The sequence below is a fragment of the Lutra lutra genome, chromosome 4 (assembly GCF_902655055.1).
Source record: "Lutra lutra chromosome 4, mLutLut1.2, whole genome shotgun sequence".
NCBI lineage: Eukaryota > Metazoa > Chordata > Mammalia > Carnivora > Mustelidae > Lutra > Lutra lutra.
The window spans coordinates 99,131,290-99,151,033 of NC_062281.1; the positions used below are offsets into that span (position 1 = coordinate 99,131,290).

A 19,744-nucleotide genomic window follows, 5' to 3' on the forward strand; every position below is an offset into this window, starting at 1 on the left:
TTGTATGAGCTGGAGGGGTATCACAAACACTTAGAGTTTTGGCTTTCAGGTTACAAAGAGTAGTGGAAGGATGGGATTGAATTTACTGAAGTGGAGAAGACTATAGGAAGACATGGTTTGTTAGGTGTTTTTAGGGAATTGGTAGTCATGTTTTGGTGATACTAAATTTGAGATCTTAAAATATTGTAAACACCAACTATTTTAATGATAAAATTAGATTGGGCATGATAGAAGTAAGGGAGATGGTAGTATAAATGTTGAATTTTTTACTGTCTAAAATTGATAAAACCCTGGGGTGCCTGGCTGGCTCAGTAGAGTATGTGATTGTTGATCTCAGGGTTATAAATTTGAGTCCCATGTTGGGGGTAGTGATTACTTAAAAAATAAAATCTTAAAAAAAAAAAAAAGTAAAATTGATTAAATTATTTAGGCCTATCATTTTAGAAGATATCCCATAGACCTGCCTCCAAGCTAATAGGAGAGAGGTTCTTCACATTTAGTGTGCCTTCTCAGATCTCCTCTGTTTCATGAATTCTCAGCATGGGTCAAGATGGACCCTATACATTTGGAGGAGTGAGTTTGTTTCTCCTGAAATGAGGGTCATGAGTAAACTTGCAGATTTTTTTTTTCTTTTTAGTGAGTAAAGCAATAGAAATTTATTAAATGAAGATACAGGAAAAGCTTTCAAGAGTGAGAAGGGTCCCGTAGATTCTAAGACCACACAATTCTGACTCTTTATGTAGAATGAAGCTGTGGTTGATTTGATAGAATTTCTTCTCCATTGGGCGCCTGGGTGGCTCAGTGGTTAAGCCTCTGCCTTCAGCTCAGGTCATGGTCTCAGGGTCCTGGGATTGAGCCCCACATCAGACTCCGCTCAGCGGGGAGCCTGCTTCTCCCTCTCTCTCTGCCTGCCTCTCTGCCTACTTGTGATCCCTCTCTCTCTGTCAAATAAATAAAATCTTAAAAAAATTTTTTCTTCTCCGTTAACAGATTATAAGAGGAAGCCCCAGATCCACCCTTCCTTACCACCATTTGTACCTCTCCATCATTATTTGTTTTCAGCTTACTAGGACTAGGCGCCTGGGTAGCTTAGAGGGCTAAGCCTCTGCCTTCGGCTCAGGTCATGATCTCAGGGTCCTGGGATCGAGTCCCTCATTGGGCTCTCTGCTTAACAGGGAGCCTGCTTTCCCCTCTCTCTCTGCCTGCCTCTCTGCCTACTTGTGCTCTCTCTGTCAAATAAGTAAATAAAATCTTTAAAAAAAAAATAAACTTACTAGAACTAACATTACCATGTTCTTTATCCCTGTCAGTCACCTAAAAAAAGCCCGTCATTCCCAGGTTTCCCCTCATCTGGCATAATTTAATTCCCATAAGGCTGTGCATATGATAGGTATATCTCTCTGCCACTGTGTTCTCTGGGATTAATGGTTTGTCATCACCAGCATCTCTTTATTCTCAATCTCTTTTTAGATCTTTTCTGTGCTTTCTCTGCTGTAGTAGAAACAGAGCTTGAGGATATTGCTTCCCCTGCAGCCCTCTTAACTGGTGGATATTTTTACTTTGATATTTCATGTATCACTGGACCTTGAGGTATATAGCTATTCTCTTTGCTATTTTTAGACCATTCTTCCTTCTTCCTCCCTAAAAATCTCTAAATTTTAATCTTACGTCATCATTGCTATTCCTCATTTGGTGCTGTCATATAAAAACCCATGGGTCATTTGACTCATTCCTTAAACAGTTTCTAACTCAGAGGTCATCTATATAGATACTACTCTTGTCTTAATTCCTGGCAGTTTTAATATATGCAGATTTGACCCTTCAGATATTCTAGTCTTTGTTCTTTGAACTCCTTTCTAAAATTTGTGTCCTTTACATTGTCAGTCACATCCATGATTGTACGCTAGACCTTGGCATTTCCAGTAATTATATTCAGTTTCATGTATTCTTCTCTGTGACCCCATCTCATATCTCATTCTGCTTAGTATCAGACTTCCAGTGACTTTAATTTTAATCCATTGATAGTACTATTTTTTTCACTTTACCTCATTCCTTTATGTTCTCACATAATCCTTTTCCAGTTTAACTTCAGGCTAATCATTTTTACTCCCTCCCTTGACTCTTGTATCCCACTTGGTTGAGGTCTCTAGGTTAAACCACAGTCTTGATTAAACTTCCCTTCCATCATGCTTTGCTTATGCAGCTGAACATCATGGGAGGAAAAAACCCATGACACCAACTGGTCTTATTCTCAGTTCATGACCACTTACCTCAAATAGACTCTTAATGTTACCTGGCAGTCATACTGTGTATTAATACTGTTTTCTGTCAACATTCCATCGTCCATCATCACCCCCAGATATTGGCAGTGCTTCCTACTTCATTGAGAAAACTGAAACAATACAAAGAGAGCTTCTGCAGACGTCCTCCATCACATCTTGTCTTTGAAGCAGTTGTACCCACATTTTTCATTTCTCTGTTATCTTAGTTGAATTTTTTTCTTCTATGAAGGTGGTTTCTCTGCTTACACACTTAGATTCCATCTCATCTCATACAGCCAAGGAAATTGCTTCAGCAGTTTGACTTTCTCTGCTGATGTCAATTTTTCACTCTAGCAGTATTCCCTCTAGTATTTTACTTTTTTTAATTCTTTTTTTTTTTGAAAGATTTTATTTATTTATTTGATCACAAGAGATCACAAGCAGGCAGAGAGAGAAGGGGAAGCAGGGCTCCCTGCTGAGCAGAGAGCCCAATGCGGGGCTCGATCCCAGGACCCTGAGATCATGACCTGAGTGGAAGGCAGAGGCTTAACCCACTGAGCCACCCAGGTGCCCCCACTCTGGTATTTTAATATTCTGCTATTTTTTCTTATATCTTTAAAAAGTAAAAGAAAATATAAAACTTTAATTCACTTTCCCTACGGGGAGCTCTCCCCATTCCTCTTTGCAGCAAAATATTTTGAAAGGATTGCTTATAATCATGGTCTCCTAATTTCTCCTGTCCCCTTCTCTCTGTCAACATTTTACCAACATTTTTCTTTTCAAGGTCACCAGTAACCATGGCATTACTAAATCTAGAGGTCATTGCTTGGTCATCATCTTAATACTTAACACATCTGCAACATTTGACATAGTTGATCATTCCCTTAATACATGTCATTTACTTGGCTACCAAGAGACCACATTCTTTCAGTTTTCCTCCTACTACACTGGTTACTTCTCAGTTTCATTTGCTCATTTTCCTTCATCTCTTAATGTTGGATATGACAGGCATTACTTCATTATCTGCAGTTACAGATTTATGGCTTTAAATACCATCCATATGCTGATGATGTCCAGATTTCTATTTCTAGCTCAGAACTCTCTACTGAACTTTCAGATTTGTCTATTCTATAAACTGTAACATCTTTTCTTGAGTGTCGGCTCTCTCAAATATAATATATCCAAAATAGAACTGATCACTTACTACAGATCTTTTTCACTGACAGCCTTGCCCTATCTCAGTTTGTGGCAGTTGCATTTTTTCCATTGCATAAGCCAGAAATCTTGGCACTGTCCTTGATTCCACTGTTTTCTCATAACCGAACTCAAATTTATCCGAACATCTTTTTGGCTCCCTCTTCAGTATCTATCCCTGAATCTCAAAATTTCTTACTATCTCATTGCTGTTAGCTCCATTTCTACTAGGCTGGTCTCAGACACCATCATTTCTGCAGTAGTGTCTCCTCAGTCATCCTTGTACTTGAAATATTGCCCTCTTTCAGTTTATCCTTAACTACTAGAACAGTCAGTCTCATGTCATAGTCACTCCCTGCTCAAAACCTTGCAGTGGCTCTCCACTTTTGTCAGAGTAAAAGATTCCTTATAGTGGCCTGTATGCTCATATTTCATCTACTGCTCCTCTCCCCACTCACTCTGGCTTCTGTTGTTTCTAAAACATGGCAGAGATAATGCTGCCTCCCTGTTTTCTCTACCTGGAAGAACTGGTCTACTTATTTGCATAGCGAACTTCCATTTATCCATCAAATCTGTTTAATGTAACTGTCAGTGATCTACTTGGATCACTGTATTTAAAATTGCAATTTGTCCCTTTACCTCAATTCTATCCTGTTTTAGTTTTGTTTTTTTATATTACACTTACCACTTTCTAAACATGCTCTGTAACTTACAACTAATTTTTTGTGTTTCTCTCATTAGAATATAAGCTTCATGAAGATTGGTGTCTGTTTTGTTCACTGTGTCCCGAGAGCCTAGATCGGTATTTGACACACATTTAGACATTTCGTCTATTCAACAGATACTTATTAATTTAGATATAGGAAAAAAAGAGTTGACAGACTTGCCTACATATAGGAGTTGTCAGTTATATCTTTGTATTTTCACAGAAGTCAGTTTTTAGTTTTTTAAATAGTTGAGGGCTGCTTTTTCTGCTTCTTAATTAGAGGCCCTTACTCTTTTTTTTTAAATATTTAAGTAATTTCTACACCCAATGTGGGGTTTGAACTTAAAACTCTGAGATCAAGAGTCACATACTCTTCCTCCTGAGCCAGTTAGGTGCCCCATGGGGGTCCTAGCCTTCTTTTTGTTTTTTGTTTTTTTTTTAATATTTTATTTATTTGACAGAGTTCACAAGTAGGCAGAGAGAGGGGGGAGAAGCAGGCTCCCTCCTGAGCAGAGAGCCCGATGGATGCAGTAGATTTCCCACTGAGCAAGGAGCCCAGTGTGGGGCTTGATCCCAGGACTGTGAGATCATGACCTGAGCTAAAGGTGCTTAACTGACTGACCTGAGGTGCTTAACTGACTGAGCCACCCAGGCACCCTAATCCCATTACATTTAAGGTAATTGTTGATATGGTTTAAGTTTACCATTTAGTTTTGTTTTTATTTTTCTTTTCTGTGTTTTTTTTTTTTTCCCTGCCATGTTTCAACTTAATAAAACTGTTTTTGGTATTTGATTTTTACATCCACTTTTAGCTTTTTAAGCTCTAATTCTATTATTTTTTTTTTAAGATTTTATTTGAGAGAATGCATGAGTGAGTATGAGTGGGAGTGTAGGAGAAAGGGAGAAGCAGACTCCCCACTGAGCAGAGAGCCCGACAGGGGGCTCAATCCCAGGACCCTGGAGATCATGACCTGAGGTGAAGGCAGATGGCCAACCATCTGAGCCATCCAGGCACCCCAGTTCTGTTATTTTTAATGATTGCTCTAGGGCTAATGATATGCAGTTTAACTTAAGGCCTTCTTAAAAGTCTTGTACTATTTCCTACTTTATGAATACAGTAACCTTACAAAAGGGTAATTCAGTTTATCAAACCCTTATTCCTTTATACTAATGCCGTATCATTTATTCATACATGCCCTTTAAATCTTTACCTTATAGTGCCTTCTTTAAAAAAAAAATAGCTGTCTTTGGGGCATCTGGGTATCTTGGCTCAGGTCATGATCTCAGGGCTGTGAGATCAGCCCCACACTAGGCTCTGTGCTGAGCATGGAGCCTCCTTGGGATTCTTTCTCAGGGGCTCGATCCCAAGACCCTGAGATCATGACTTAGGCCGAAGGCAGAGGCTTAACCCACTGAGCTACCTAGGCACCCCCAAGTATAGTTTTTTCTTTTAAGGTGTGGCCTTTCTGGTTTCTCAGGTAGATGTCTGGGGAGGTGGAGAAATTCTTTTCCTCCACTAGCTCAGCTAGAACTCTGTCTCCTGGAACTGCTTGAGCTCTAGTTTCTCTATTCTACCATCAACTTCATAGCAGCTGCTCTCTGTTAAGCCTTGCGTAATCTTGTGCTGTGCATATACAGCCCAGATACTGGCTGAGGAATTATGAGGAATTCATTGATTCTGTATATTTCTTTCCCCTCTATTTCCCCCACATCCCATCCTCACCCTCCATAGCTACCTCGATTCTAGTGCCCTGTTCATGGATTCTGGCTGCTCAGTAGTCCCAGACTTTGACCATGGCCTCCTCAGCTCAAAGAGACTTCTCAGCTCTGTGTGGTCTCCAGTTCTCTGTGCCACCTATCACCAAATTATCTGTAGACAGAGAGGCAGGATAGTGGTGAGGCTCTCTGAAGGACTGCAGAATTTCTCAGTGTGTAGTCTAATGACTAAATATAGTTATCACATATTTCTTTCTTATTTCATAGTTCTGGTGGCAGGGATAGCCTGGTACCACTTATTCTTCACGGCTGAGAGAGGATGTCACCTTTGCTCTACCTTAATATATTTTTTTTAAGATTTTATTTATTTATTTGACAGACAGAGATCATAAGTCGGCAGAGAGAAAGCCAGAAAGAGAGAGGAGGAAGCAGGCTCCCCGCTGAGCAGAGAGCCCAATGCGGGGCTCAATCCCAGGACCCTGGGATCATGGCCTGAGCCGACGGCAGAGGCTTTAACCCACTGAGCCACCAGGCGCCCCTGCCTTAATGTTTTTTATCCCTGATTGAAGTTTTGTGTATAGTTGGGTATTTATAGATTTTTAGGATCATTATGGTATAAGAGAGTATACTTAAAATATAATGTCAGATATTTTTGTTAAAGAGCAAGATAGTTTATAATGGAAGTCACTTAAATGGACCTGTGTAAGTGAAATTTCTCTAAAATACTTTCCTGAGAAATAACTTTTCTTGTATTAGGCTTTTATAGTGTTAAATGGATAGTTGGGTGGATAGATAGATTAATAAGCTTTAGAGCAGATATTTTTCTTTTCAATTCTAGATGTAGAGCTACCTAGAGAGCTTTAAAAAAAATACTGATACCTTAGTCCTACTCCAGACTGGTTAGATAAGAATTTTACATTACAGCCAGGTATCAAAAATTTTTTACAGTATTTTACAAATACTGGTAAATCACTGGTTGTTATTCCGTGAAGGTTGATAACCTCTACTTAGGAAGAACGTTTGCCAAACTCATTTTTTTTCTGTCAACTCTTGCAAAGTTACAAATGCCTTTCAGATAAAATCCACAAATTGCCAGTAAAAATGACATATAAACTCATATGTACCATCAGTTTTCTAGGGAACTACATTCAGAAGTATGGTGACAAATCAAGATTTTCTAAGTGTGTTGTTTGCTTGCTTCCTCTCATCTCTCCACTCCTCTCCTCTTTCTTAACTTCTTTGTAATAGGCTCCATGCCTAGTGTGGAGCCCAGTGAGGGGCTTGAACTCACAACCCTGAGGTCAAGGCCTGAGCTGAGATCAGGTGTTGGACATTTAACCAACTGAACCACTCAGGTGCCCCCAAGTATTTTGTTTTCATGTGGTACATTGATTGTTAGAAAAAGCAGCTTGTTTCAATACTTAGTATTCATTCAGCTCTTTTGTTCAGTAGATGTTCGAGGGCCCTGCTAGATGATGACTATACAATAATAAAAACAACTGACTGTCCTTTGTATCTTGAGTCTATATGAGTCTTGAGATTGAGTGTATGGTTCAGTTGTAGTTCAGTTCAGTGAGTAACTCCAAAATAGAGTTAATTCCTTTTGATTTTGCTGAAAAAAAGTTGATTTTAGTATTATAGTTTGTGTGCCTGTCAGATTATCTGAGGAACTTGTAAGTCTCAGATTCACCTACCCAGCAGAATGATTGCTTATGACTAGAAAGAGAATTGGGTGTGGCTAACAGCTTGAATGACAGGAATATCAGGAGAAGATTTGAGAAAGAAACATTCAGAGTAATCAGTTATTTAGTAGAGGGACAGGTTCGTTGTGATGTGTGTTGGTCAAAATGTTAATTGGTGAATTATTACAAGAATAAAAACTCTGTTGGTTGGTCATTTTCCTTTGCAGCAATGTGGACGTGCCTCTCATTTTATGATTCATCTGTGATTTCTGCATGGCTGGTTCTGTTCTTTGAGATCTCAGTGCAAACTCATCAGGAACCCTTTTCTGGGTTTTTGATCTAGAATTTTTTGCCACTTGTGTCTTCTCTATCACGTTACTTAAATTTTTGTTTTCTCCTTAATTAGAATGTAAGGAAAGGAAGAAAAAGACCCTATTTTGTTTTGTTTACTGTGATATCCCTACTCTTTGAATACTTCCTGGCAAATAGAAGAATTCATTGCATGTCACTAATGACTGCATACTTATAAAAGTTTTAAAATCACAAGACAGTATCATATATATCTAAAAGTGCAGTGTAAGGAATGACTAAAATATCTAACAAATTGGGGTTTTGGTGTATTTTTTGACCTTACCACTTGATAAATGGAAGTGTTAGATATTTCTTTTAGTTCTGTGAAAAAAATTACTGAGACACTAAATGGCATCATGATTCAAGAAAGTTTGGGAACCTCTTGGCTATATATAGTTTATCCTTTGCTTTATTTTTACTTACTTATTTTTTTTTTAATTTTTTTTTTTTTAATTTGACAGGCAGAGATCACAAGTAGGCAGAGAGGCAGGCAGAGAGAGAGAGAGAGAGAGAGGTGGAAGCAGGCTCCCTGCTGAGCACAGAGCCCGACACGGGGCTCGATCCCAGGACCCTGAATCACGACCCGAGCCGAAGGCAGAGGCTTTAACCCACTGAGCCACCCAGGCGCCCCTACTTACTTATTTTTAAAAGTTTTTATTGTTAAGTAATCTCTGCACCTACTGCAGGGCTTGAACTGATAACCCCAAGATCAAGAGTAATATGCTGTACTGACTGAGCCACCCAGGCATCCCTTATCCATTGTTTTATTGACAGTAGCAGGTTGTTTCTACTTTTGGCTACTATTAAAAAAATAAGATTTCTTTACATCTCTAGGGATACATGTACATATGTTTCTCTAGGATATGTATTTTGGGCAGGAATTTTTAAAAAAATTATTATTATTATTATTATTCATGTTTTTTATTTTAAGTTGGTTCCACACCCAAGATGGGGCTTGAACACACAGCCCTGAGATCAAGAGTCACGTGCTCTACCACCTGACTAAGCCAGCCAGTCAGGAACCCCATTTGGTTAGGAATTCTTTGGTTATATTTATTTTTTAGCTATAAACTCCGGTTTTCTATATCTTCTTGTTCAGTTTTGTAGTATTACATTTTTCTATAAGTTTGTCTATTTTATCTAGATTTTCAAATTTCTATTTTAGATTTTCAATTTTTTTTTTAATTTTTTTTTTTAAAGATTTTATTTATTTACTTGACAGAGATCACAAGTAGGCTGAGAGGCAAGCAGAGAGAGGGAGGAGGAAGCAGGCTCCCCGCTGAGCAGAAAGCCAGATGTGGGGCTTGATCCCAGGACCCTGGGATCACGACCTGAGCTGAAGGCAGAGGCTTTAACCCACTGAGCCACCCCGGCACCCCTAGATTTTCAAATTTCTTAATGCAAGGTTTCATTAATATCTTTTTTTTTATAAATATCCTAACAAGGATACATTTTTTTTTTAAGATTTTATTTATTTATCAGAGAGAGAGAGGGAGAGAGAGCGAGCACAGGCAGACAGAATGGCAGGCAGAGGCAGAGGGAGAAGCAGGCTCCCTGCCAAGCAAGGAGCCCGATGTGGGACTCAATCCCAGGATGCTGAGATCATGACCTGAGCCGAAGGCAGCTGCTTAACCAACTGAGCCACCCAGGCGTCCCTCATTAATATCTTTTTAAATTAATATCTTTTTAATGTCTTAAGAGCTGTATGATGGTGACCTCTTTTTAATCCCTGATATTAGTTATTTGTGCCTTCTATGTTTTTCTTAATCAGTCTTTCATAGATTTGTCAATATTAGTCTTTTAAAAAAAAACAACTTTTGGGTTGTTGATCCCCACTAAATTGTATTTTTCCCACATTATTTTGTGTATTCATCTTAATTCCTTCTACCTTCTTTAGGTTTATTGTTTGTTTGTTTGTTTATGTGAGAGGTTGAGTGTGCACGAGCAGGGAGGGGGCAGGAGTGGGAAGGAGAGGGAGAAAGAGAATCTTAAGCAGGCTTCACGCTCAGCCCAGCAGAACCCGACCAAGGGCTCAATCTCATGACCTGAGCCGAAATCAAGAGGCAGACACTTAACCCACGAACCACCCATGTGCCCTACCTGTTCTGTCTTTATTGGTCTGTATATAATGTCTTTTTTTCCTTCTAGCTACTTTCAAGGTTTTATCTTTTTTTTTTTTTTTTTGGTCTTTATGTGGTTTGGAAACAATATGCCTTAGAGTAATTTTCTTAATGTTTCTTGTGTTTGGAGGATGTTGAGGTTTTTAGATCTGTAGGGTTATATTTTTCATCAGATTTGGAAAAGTACTCCATTATTATAATTTCTTCCAATATTTTTTTTTCCTCTTCTACCTTCCCATTTGGGGAAGCCAGTTATACATATATTAGTGTCATTACAGTTGTCCCCAGACTCACTATTCTTCTGTCTCTCCACCACATCACTCCCCCCGCCCCCCAGTTTTTTTCCCTGTTTGATTTTGGATGGGATTAACAGATTAGACATTATAGAAGAAAATATTGGTGAATTTGAATATAGCATTAGAAAGTAATAGCCTGTTGTACTACTGAAGTCATACGAAATTGAAATGTCAACTGATGTCACTATGTGCCCTTTGAGATTTAAAGCTGGCTTTTATTCCCTGTTCTGTTTATGTGAGAATCCTTATGTCTTCCCCAAGCTTTCTCGAAATTTCTATGCTTTTAGGTTCTAATTGTTTCTCAGACTTGCTGCTCTCTGTAACTCTTCCTGAACTCTTAGGGCTTATTATCATTTTATTATTATTTATTATTATTATTATATTATTATTATTATTATCATACAGAGCTTTAAATAAGGAACATAGCCTCATTTTATTTTATTTTTTTTTTAAGATTTTATTTATTTATTTGACAGAGAGAGAGATCACAAGTAGACAGAGAGGCAGGCAGAGAGAGGGGAAGGGAAGCAGGCTCCCTGCTGAGCAGAGAGCCCAATGCGGGACTCGATCCCAGGACCCTGAGATCATGACCTGAGCCGAAGGCAGCGGCTTAACCCACTGAGCCACCCAGGCGCCCCATAGCCTCATTTTAAATTTTCTTAAAAGCATTAGGTCTTTGTGTATGGTGGGCTTTTTATTGTTGAAGGTTTGAAGCTTTATATTGTCATAATGCAAATCATTTAAAATTACTGCAAAAAGTAGCAGTGACAATTAATTTTAGCCCCTTACTGTGCTCCAGTAAGCAAAGTACTATGCTTATTAAGTGCTTCGTGTGTTTTGACCAATTTAACTCTTGGAACAGGTCCTGTAGGATAATTATTATTTATATATTTCTCTGAAGAACTAACACACAGGGTTGTCCAAATTATCCAGCTGTTACTCTGTAGATAGTAATAGTACATATATCAATAAATTTTTCTAAAGATTAAATGAGAGAATCCATGTAAGATACTTAGCACAGCATCTGAAAACATAGTTCTCAAAACAGCTCTTGCTGTATATAGATTGATAAATGCTTAGATAGAATATGTTTGGGATTTTTCAAAGTAATTTTGAGAATAGAACAGGAGGGAGTACAACAAAGTTGGCTATAAATAGATACCTTTGAAAGTGGATGATAGGTTCAGTGGAACTAAAGTTTTATGTAATTCTTAAAATGGAGTACTGAATTAAAAAAGAAATTGAGGGCCACCTGGGTGACTCGGTCAGTTGAGTCCCTGACTCTTGGTTTTAGCTCAGGTCATTATCTTGGGGTTGTCAGATCGAGCTCCAAGTTGGCCCTGCACACAACAGGGTGTCTGCTTGAGATTCTCTCCCTCTCCCTGTCCCCCGACTCACACATGTGCACACACACTCTCTCTCTAAAATGAAAAAAATCTTTTTTAAAAAAAGATACTGAGTCAGAATTATTACATACTAGCTAAAAATGTTTCCCTAGATATTCAGTTGGGTTATAAACTAAGATGATATATTTACCTAGAAGTGCCAGAGTAAAATCTTATCAACTGTTAAATGCTGACAGTTACTAAATAATACTGTGATTACCTGACAAAGGAGAGTAGCATCCCTGTACAGCTCAGGACCTAGTAAAGCTAAATGAGCTTCAAAAGTTATAGTTTGAAGTTATAAGATAATAGATTCTCAGTTTTTTTTTTAAGCCCTTATTCATTTCCCAGTCTTCTGAGAACCATGTTTTCAAAAATTTCTTAGCAAGCTACATTAAATAATAATTTATTTCTCAATAATAAAAACACATATAATGGTGATGATGATTTCTGTTCAAAACTATGTAACCAGTGGTATACATATTATATTGAGTTTCTATGATTCTAATCAAAAGCTCAGAAAGTCTTACCTAGCCTGCCTGTCCTAAGTAAGTCATGGGCATCTGTAATTTTTACCTACACATTTTGAAATACTGAATATAACTCACTGTGAGTAGAAGCCCAGGTTAACAATCACTTATTCATATACAAGATCAACAGCTAAGAAAAGGCTTTCATGTGTTTACATATTAATCAAAATTATATTTTAAAAATTTATTTATTTATTTTGGAGAGGCATAGAAAGAGAGAGATAGTGCAGGGGGGGAGGAGCTGAAGGAAAGGGAGAGAGAAATTCGCAAGCAGACTTCCCACTGAGTGTAGAACCTGACTTGGGGCTCGATATCAGGATCCTGAGATCGTGACCTGGAGCCGAAATAGAGAGTTGGGATGCTTAATTGACTGAGCCACCCAGGCACCTGTAATTGACATTATACTTAATCCACTTTTTGGTTATTCTTTTTTCTCCCCATTTCTGAAGTATTTCGACTATAATTTTGATTTGCTAAAAAAGAAAATGCAGCATTAGTTATTCTCTTAGGTAGGAGAATCGGAAGCATCTTGTAGCCAAAACTGCTTCCACATTGTTCTTCTGTTGTTCAAGATCCAGTTAGTATTTTTCTTCTAATAATATAATTGAAATTAATCAAATGAACAGAGACAAATCTGATTATCACTTTTCATTCAATTCCTTAATGGCTTACTATTATCTGAATGCAACTTAAGCAAAATGTGCAAGTTAGCATCTTGTTTTTCTCGACTTTTCTCATTTTGCTCTCTTTTCCTTAGCCTTAAAAATGACAGCTTCAGAACTATGTACTAATACACATTCAGATTTTGTTTTCCCCCAGTGTGAGGGCTTACCTCAAGCACTCTTACTCATCTGTAAACATCCAGCTCAGATGCCAACTCCTATATAAGAGGTTAAGAAAGAACACATACTTAAATGTAGGGATATCATAGTTTGTTTGCTTAATACTTGTTCACATGAATCAACAAGATATTTCTAGAAACAGGATTCTGAAACATTTATTTTGAAGTGAGAAGAGAAATAAATTTGTATAGGGTTAAATTTCATGAATTATAATTTTGTGAATTATGATACTGGTTGACCTTTGTACCAGGTGCCTTTCTATTTACTGACATAATAAAACTCTGTGTCAAAAGGTCTTTCTTTATCTTAATTTAAAGCTCATTGAGTCACAAAGGTTAGCATGGTAATCTCATTCCTACTGCATTTGTACAGATTTAACAAAGTAAAATTTTATTTTGGACATACAGAAATTGTGTATGGAGTAAATCAAATGTTCTTCAATGAAAGAATGAAATGAAACAACAATCTTTGGGTTATGTATCTATCTAACATTAGATAGTTTTAATTAATTAATTTTGATAGTTTTAATTTAAAATTAAAACTCCCACATCTTTCTTTGCTGTTTAATATTGTACATAAATTATAAAGTGTTACTATATTTTACATTGCAGACAGGATTTGGGTTTTGTTTTTTTGCTTCATTTTGTTTTGCTTTAAAAAATAAATTATTAAAAATCTTAAAGTGGTCAATTTTATGTATGCTTTATTACAATAAAAAAATTCTTAAAAGCAATGAAAAAAATAAAAACCTCACTTGCTGAATATCCTCTATTACACCAGTCCTCATATTGCTGTCCATTTTGCCTTCTGCTGCCCTCCATTTTTCCTTTACACCTTGAACCTGAGCACTAAGCAAAATTTTCCTTCATCTTACCAAACTTTCCTCAGCGTTCACAACTTTTTAACCTTTTCTCCTAAATTTGCCTTAAGTGAGACCTTCACTAAAGGCACAGACATTTAGATACTCATAGTCTTAGTCTTAATCTGAATTCCTGCCTTTAATGATCTACATAGACTGTCGTACCTTTGTCAGTATCTTGAACTTATTTCCAGTGACCTTTTCTTGACTGTGTCTTAGCTAGGCATTTAATTTTTAGGTCATACTATAGACCTTACTTCAACTGCAGCATGTAAACTCCCAAATCACCAAAGGTGCTGATCTCTCTGACAGAATCCATTGTTCAGGCTTGTTTGTGCCAGCTAGTAATTATTGTATTTTGATACCTTATCTGAGCTACTGTCATAGAGTTGTAGCTGGTCATCCTGTTCTCTCTTCTTCGGATCTATCTTTTATATTTCTGTCTGATGATTTTCTTGGAGCATAAATCTGATATTATATCTTGGTTAGAATTTTTCAAGGGTTTCCCATTACTAAGAAGATGAAATCCAAACATTAGCATGGTACACCCAGACCTTCACAGCCTGATTCTGGATTTTATTAATTACAACCTCATATTCTGACCTTTGCCTGGCTTTTTTTGGCTAAATTGAAGTCTTTGTAGTTCCTTAAATATGTCTCTGTATTTAGCATATGATAATACTATTCCCACTTCACTGTGAAGCTTTCCTTGATATTAAGGCTGTGTTCTTGTTAAGAGTATATATATCTCCATTATAGTTCCTTTCTTTGAAAATATTTTATTTATTTATCTAAGAGAAGGAGGGGGAGAGAGCATAGGGAGCAGCAGGCAGAGGAAGAAGCAGGCAGAGCAGGGAGCCCGATGTGGGGCTCAATCCCAGGACTCCTGATATTATGACCTGAGTCAAAGGCAGATACTTAACAGACTGAGCCACCCAGGCTCCCCTCCATTACAGTTCTTATCACAGTATAGTATCATTTCATATGTGTGCCTATTATAAGAATATGAACAGTAATGGATTTATTTACTCATGTATCCCTAGCATACAGAAGAATCCCAAAAATATTTGTCAACATAATGTGCAACTCACACAAAGGAAATAAAAATAGGAAAGAAAACCATTCTACCTTCCTAGTAGCCAAAAAACTGTAGTCTTTACTATTAAGTATAAATTTTTGCACAATAATATTAGGAAATAATACAGGCACCACTCATGTTGACAAAGCTACAATAAAACTAGTGTTGGTGATTTTTAATTGGTTCAACTCTTCTGGAAAAATTTGACTACATGGTATGGAGAACTGAAAAATTATTTCAAGTGGTGATTGTTAAGATGAGATAAAAGTCAGATGTAAAATTGCACATACATTATATATACTTGTATTTTAAAATACATAATAAAAAGCCCAAGGAATATATATCACAGTAGTAGTAGTAGTAGTGGTTTTATGATTTTAAAACTATGGGTAGTTTCCCCACTTTTGAAAGTATTTCTATAATGTTATATTTTATGATTTAAAATGTATACAACTTATTCCAATATTTGGATTTTTTAAAAAATGTAATTCTGAATCAAAATTCTAACAAGAGCATTTGAACAGTTCTTAAGTTAAATTTTTTTGTCTTACCAAATGGCTTCTCAGGCTTGGGTCAGAAGGGAAGGGATTTGTAGTTAAAAGTTGCTGTCAAGGTAAGGTATGTGAGGCAGCATAGAATATTGATCGTTTCAGTGAGGTCATAGGTTTGAGTCATGTAGCAATTCATTTTAAGGATTTTAATAATAAATTTTCTGTTCTAAATGTAGTTTTTTTTTTTTTCCTGTTTTAAGGTACCAGTTTTTGGAAGAAGCTTTTCAAAACCAGAAAGGTGCAATTGAGAATCTACTGGCTAAGCTTCTTGAGAAGAAGAATTATGTTCATTTTGCAGCTACTCAGGTGCAGAATAGGTAAGTGTGTTGCTTAAAACCATAATTCCACTTAAAGAATTATTAAACATAGTAAGTCAGTTTACATATTAAGCGTACATAGAAAACATAGTTTTGGAAGGGTAAATGATAAAAGTTTGAGTTTGGATTATAATACTTGTTAATAAGTAAGATTTAATTCACCAGAATTTTAAATCCTCTTAAGATACATCTTTGACCACTTTATAATCAACAAAACTCTAAACTTTGTAAAGCCTTAAATTACTGTGGAAAAAGCAACTAATACATGGAGAGTTGAATTACAAATCTTAACTCTGTGGAAGACATAGTATAGAGGAGAGAGTATGAAAAGAATGTTGGATAAATTTACCTTCCCATCTGTAAAGCAAAAATTAAAAATACTACTTCTCTTAGTAGTAATGATATAAGATGAATGTATAGCACAGTTTGTGGCACATAGTAAGCCCTCAGATTTTAACTATTGGCATTATTTTTATCAGTAATACCATCAGCATTTAAAAATTTTATTCAGGTTCATTTCTAAATGAACTAAATTTATTGATAAGTCAAGTTGGAGTAAGTTCCATAAATGAGTACATTAACAAGGTGAGGACTCTGTAGAAAGATGAATACCTGAAGCTGGTATAATTAAAATCTGTATATTCCTGAGGGTATGAATAGGGTTATAAGTATTTGTTTTCAGTTTCACAAATAATGAGACTTTTAGGTACTTCTAGAATATTTAAGTTAATTTTTGATGATTAAAATGATGAAAAATGACAATATTCAAAAGCATTAAATTGATGAATGAATATTATATATTAGACTATAAGGTGGTAGAACTTTCATCTTAACTTTCATCTTAAGAAGTGATACCAAAAGAAAAGGCTACTCTGAGGGTGTAGATCTAAAACAACATGGATTTGAATTGCGAGGTCCACTTATACAGATTTTTTCAATAAATATAACATTTTCTTTTCTCTAGCTAACTTGATTGTAAGATTATAATATGTAATACATATAACATAAAACATGTTAAGCTGATTAAGCTCTGTATGTTAGCAGTAAGGCTTCTGGTCAGCAATAGGCTATTAGCTAAAGCTTTTGGGGAGTCAAAAGGTATACGTGTATTTTTTACTTCATGGGGGTAGGTGCTCCTAACCCCCACTTTGCCCAAGGGTCAGCTGTATATCCCTACATTAATATATTGCATACACTATTTATGGATGGTTAATTGTTATGAAAATGTCAGGATGTTTTAGTGATTCTGCTACGTTGTGGGTGATACTGGAGAGGGTGGTAGCTGTCTTCTCATAAATAATAGATGAATGTCCTTTTCAGAGAAAGATAGTGAGTTGATTCATAAGGCAGTCCCATATTTTTATACAGATATTTATACAGATATTTTGTACATATTTTGCATATGTGTTTCTGAATCTTTGTAGAAAAGTAGACAAGAGATTTATGTGTTATAAAATTACAGAGGGTTGGGGAGACTAATGATTTTATCTCTAGATTTATTTTAAAGTATTGAAATCTCCAGTAATACTTCCCTTTAGACACTCTTTTATGATCTGTCTCCATTTTTTAAATGTACATTGATTTATTTCTTCACAATTGAACACATATAGACCTGCTTGAATCTAATGAGGATTTGACTGTGGCTAACAGTTCTCTGCTTTTAGCACGTTCAATGATTTTAGTCTTTGAGTCATTTTAAGTTGGAATCCTACATTATCAATAGTAATTAGCACTCTTAAAAAGACATCTTCCACTTACTTTAGTAAGATAAGGACAGAATTGAATAAAATTTTCAAATAAGTGCCCAAACAAGCGCTGATGTATAGACAAAGGAGGGAAAATTACATTATAATTACTCAGACTGTATTAAAGTTACTCAAATTTGAATTGGGCAAATAAAAGACATTTTAGAGGTTGAAAGTATGAGAAATAGTTTGTAAAGAAGTAGAATATATAAAAGTTGAAGGCTACTTTCTTTGATTGTTTAACATTTTATGTATTTATATTGGTGGGATCCCTCTCCCCCACTCCATGAAATAGGTTATTAGCTATTTCATATCTGCAACTAAACGTTTCATTACCGAAATGGGGGCTTATACCTATTCTAAAACATCTGGCACATTTTGTAAATGGATTGAAGTTGTTTTATACCCTTAATTCTGTACAGTAGGAAAACTGTTTTGAGAAGAACCTATGGGGGGGGAGCATGTATCAGAACCCACATTTGAAGTGATTAAGTTACAGGAGAAAATAAATGCTTCAAAGCTTAATTCCTATTATTCTAACCGATAATTACTGTTTGCAACATTGTTCTTTTGCACATTGTTCTTAAAAAGTGTTTAGTAGATCCAACATGCCATATTTGACACTAGACAGGAATTGCTGATGTCAGATGTTTATATATCACATTCATGTCGTAGAAACTAAAGGAGATTACCATTTAGACTAATAAACTGGCCTTTATAAATTTAATTTAAAATTACTACATATTCCATTCTTTATATATAACTTGTTTGGACCAAATTGAGTGCTCAGGTCTACCGAAACATAAGTTATACATTTTGACAAAGGTTTAATTTTAATTACTCTCTTTAAGTGCCCAGTTGGATGAATTTCTGTAACAGTTGATGATTCAGAGACATAGGATAAATAACCTAATGATGCATTTCTCTTATTCAGGATAAAAGAAGTAAATGAGACTAACAAACGAGTAGAACAGGAAATTAAAGTGGCCATTTTCACCCTTATCAATGAAATTAATAAGAAAGGAAAATCTCTCTTACAGCAGCTAGAGGTACGGTTCAAAGCCAAAATAAAACAAAAACTGCTTCTGTTGCTCTTTAGCTGTTTTTAATGTTTATTGAAAGCTCTTTTAGAGTGGTTGGGGGGGGGCATGGAAGTAAAGAAAGTTAAAAACATTTTTTAAAATTTCATTTTCTATTGGAAAATAGAGCTTTATTGAGTTAGTTAATTTGCAGCCCAATTTAATAATACTGATTTAGCTGCATAAATTAGGAGATAGAGTTGTCCTCTTAGGAATGAAAGAATTATTACTAAAATGTTCTATAAACAAAGACAAAGCCAACATGCTACATCCTCCCCTTCCCCGAGATAGGATCTCAATTTAATTTTTACATGTGAATGTATAGCCTTTGTGTGTTTCACTTTTATTTTAAAAATATTCCACAGTTTTGCTAAAAATGGTGCTCATTTTGAAATTTATAAACTTTAAACTTAATGATAATTTTGTTGTACTGTTTTTGTGTTGCATATTTTGAGATTAATATGTAGATACAAATTTTTAGATGAGAATCCAGTCAATTTGTGAAATCCAAATTAAGTTTTAAACAAAGCGTCCCCTCTACTGACCAGAGTTGATTGGTTTTCAAAATTTGGTGCTCTGTAGTAGGCTTAGATGATACAGAGTTGTGTTTTCTGCACCATTAAATGGTAGCAATTTAAACTATGTATTTGGTTTTTTTACTTCCATTACTATTAACCTCAAATTTTCCACAGTAGTGTTTTTTTTTGTCTGTTTCATTCCTTCATAGACCATTGTAGAAATATTAGACACACAGTTACACAGAAATGAAAGAAATTATGTTGGCAGTGTTATTTCTGAATTTTGTCTTTTGAAATACATTTTTTTTTAATTGAGACACAGTTGTGAGGTTAAAAGTATTCTCACACTTACTGTTAAAGTTGGAGGTCTCTTTCCTATTGTACATCCAGCTGATGCATTTAACTGTTAGATTTTTGTTTTCAAAAGGACTGTGAATGGAGAGTATTGAGCAGCAACTGTTTTTGATAGCCTTTTAAGTTACTGCAAGTACATTTTAAGTATAGGTCTAAAATA

The 19,744-nt window shown here is 35.9% G+C and overlaps 1 protein-coding gene across 2 annotated transcripts in view; it reads left to right on the forward strand.

The window, feature by feature from the left end:
* TRIM33 (tripartite motif containing 33) overlaps positions 1 to 19,744 on the forward strand; it is a 110,728-nt gene that overhangs the window by 58,386 nt on the left and 32,598 nt on the right. For both annotated transcript variants that reach the window (XM_047725119.1, XM_047725120.1), the window contains exons 5-6: positions 15,772 to 15,888; positions 18,568 to 18,682. In XM_047725119.1, the coding sequence (XP_047581075.1) occupies positions 15,772 to 15,888; positions 18,568 to 18,682 (232 nt within the window). The remainder of the gene's footprint in view (positions 1 to 15,771; positions 15,889 to 18,567; positions 18,683 to 19,744) is intronic.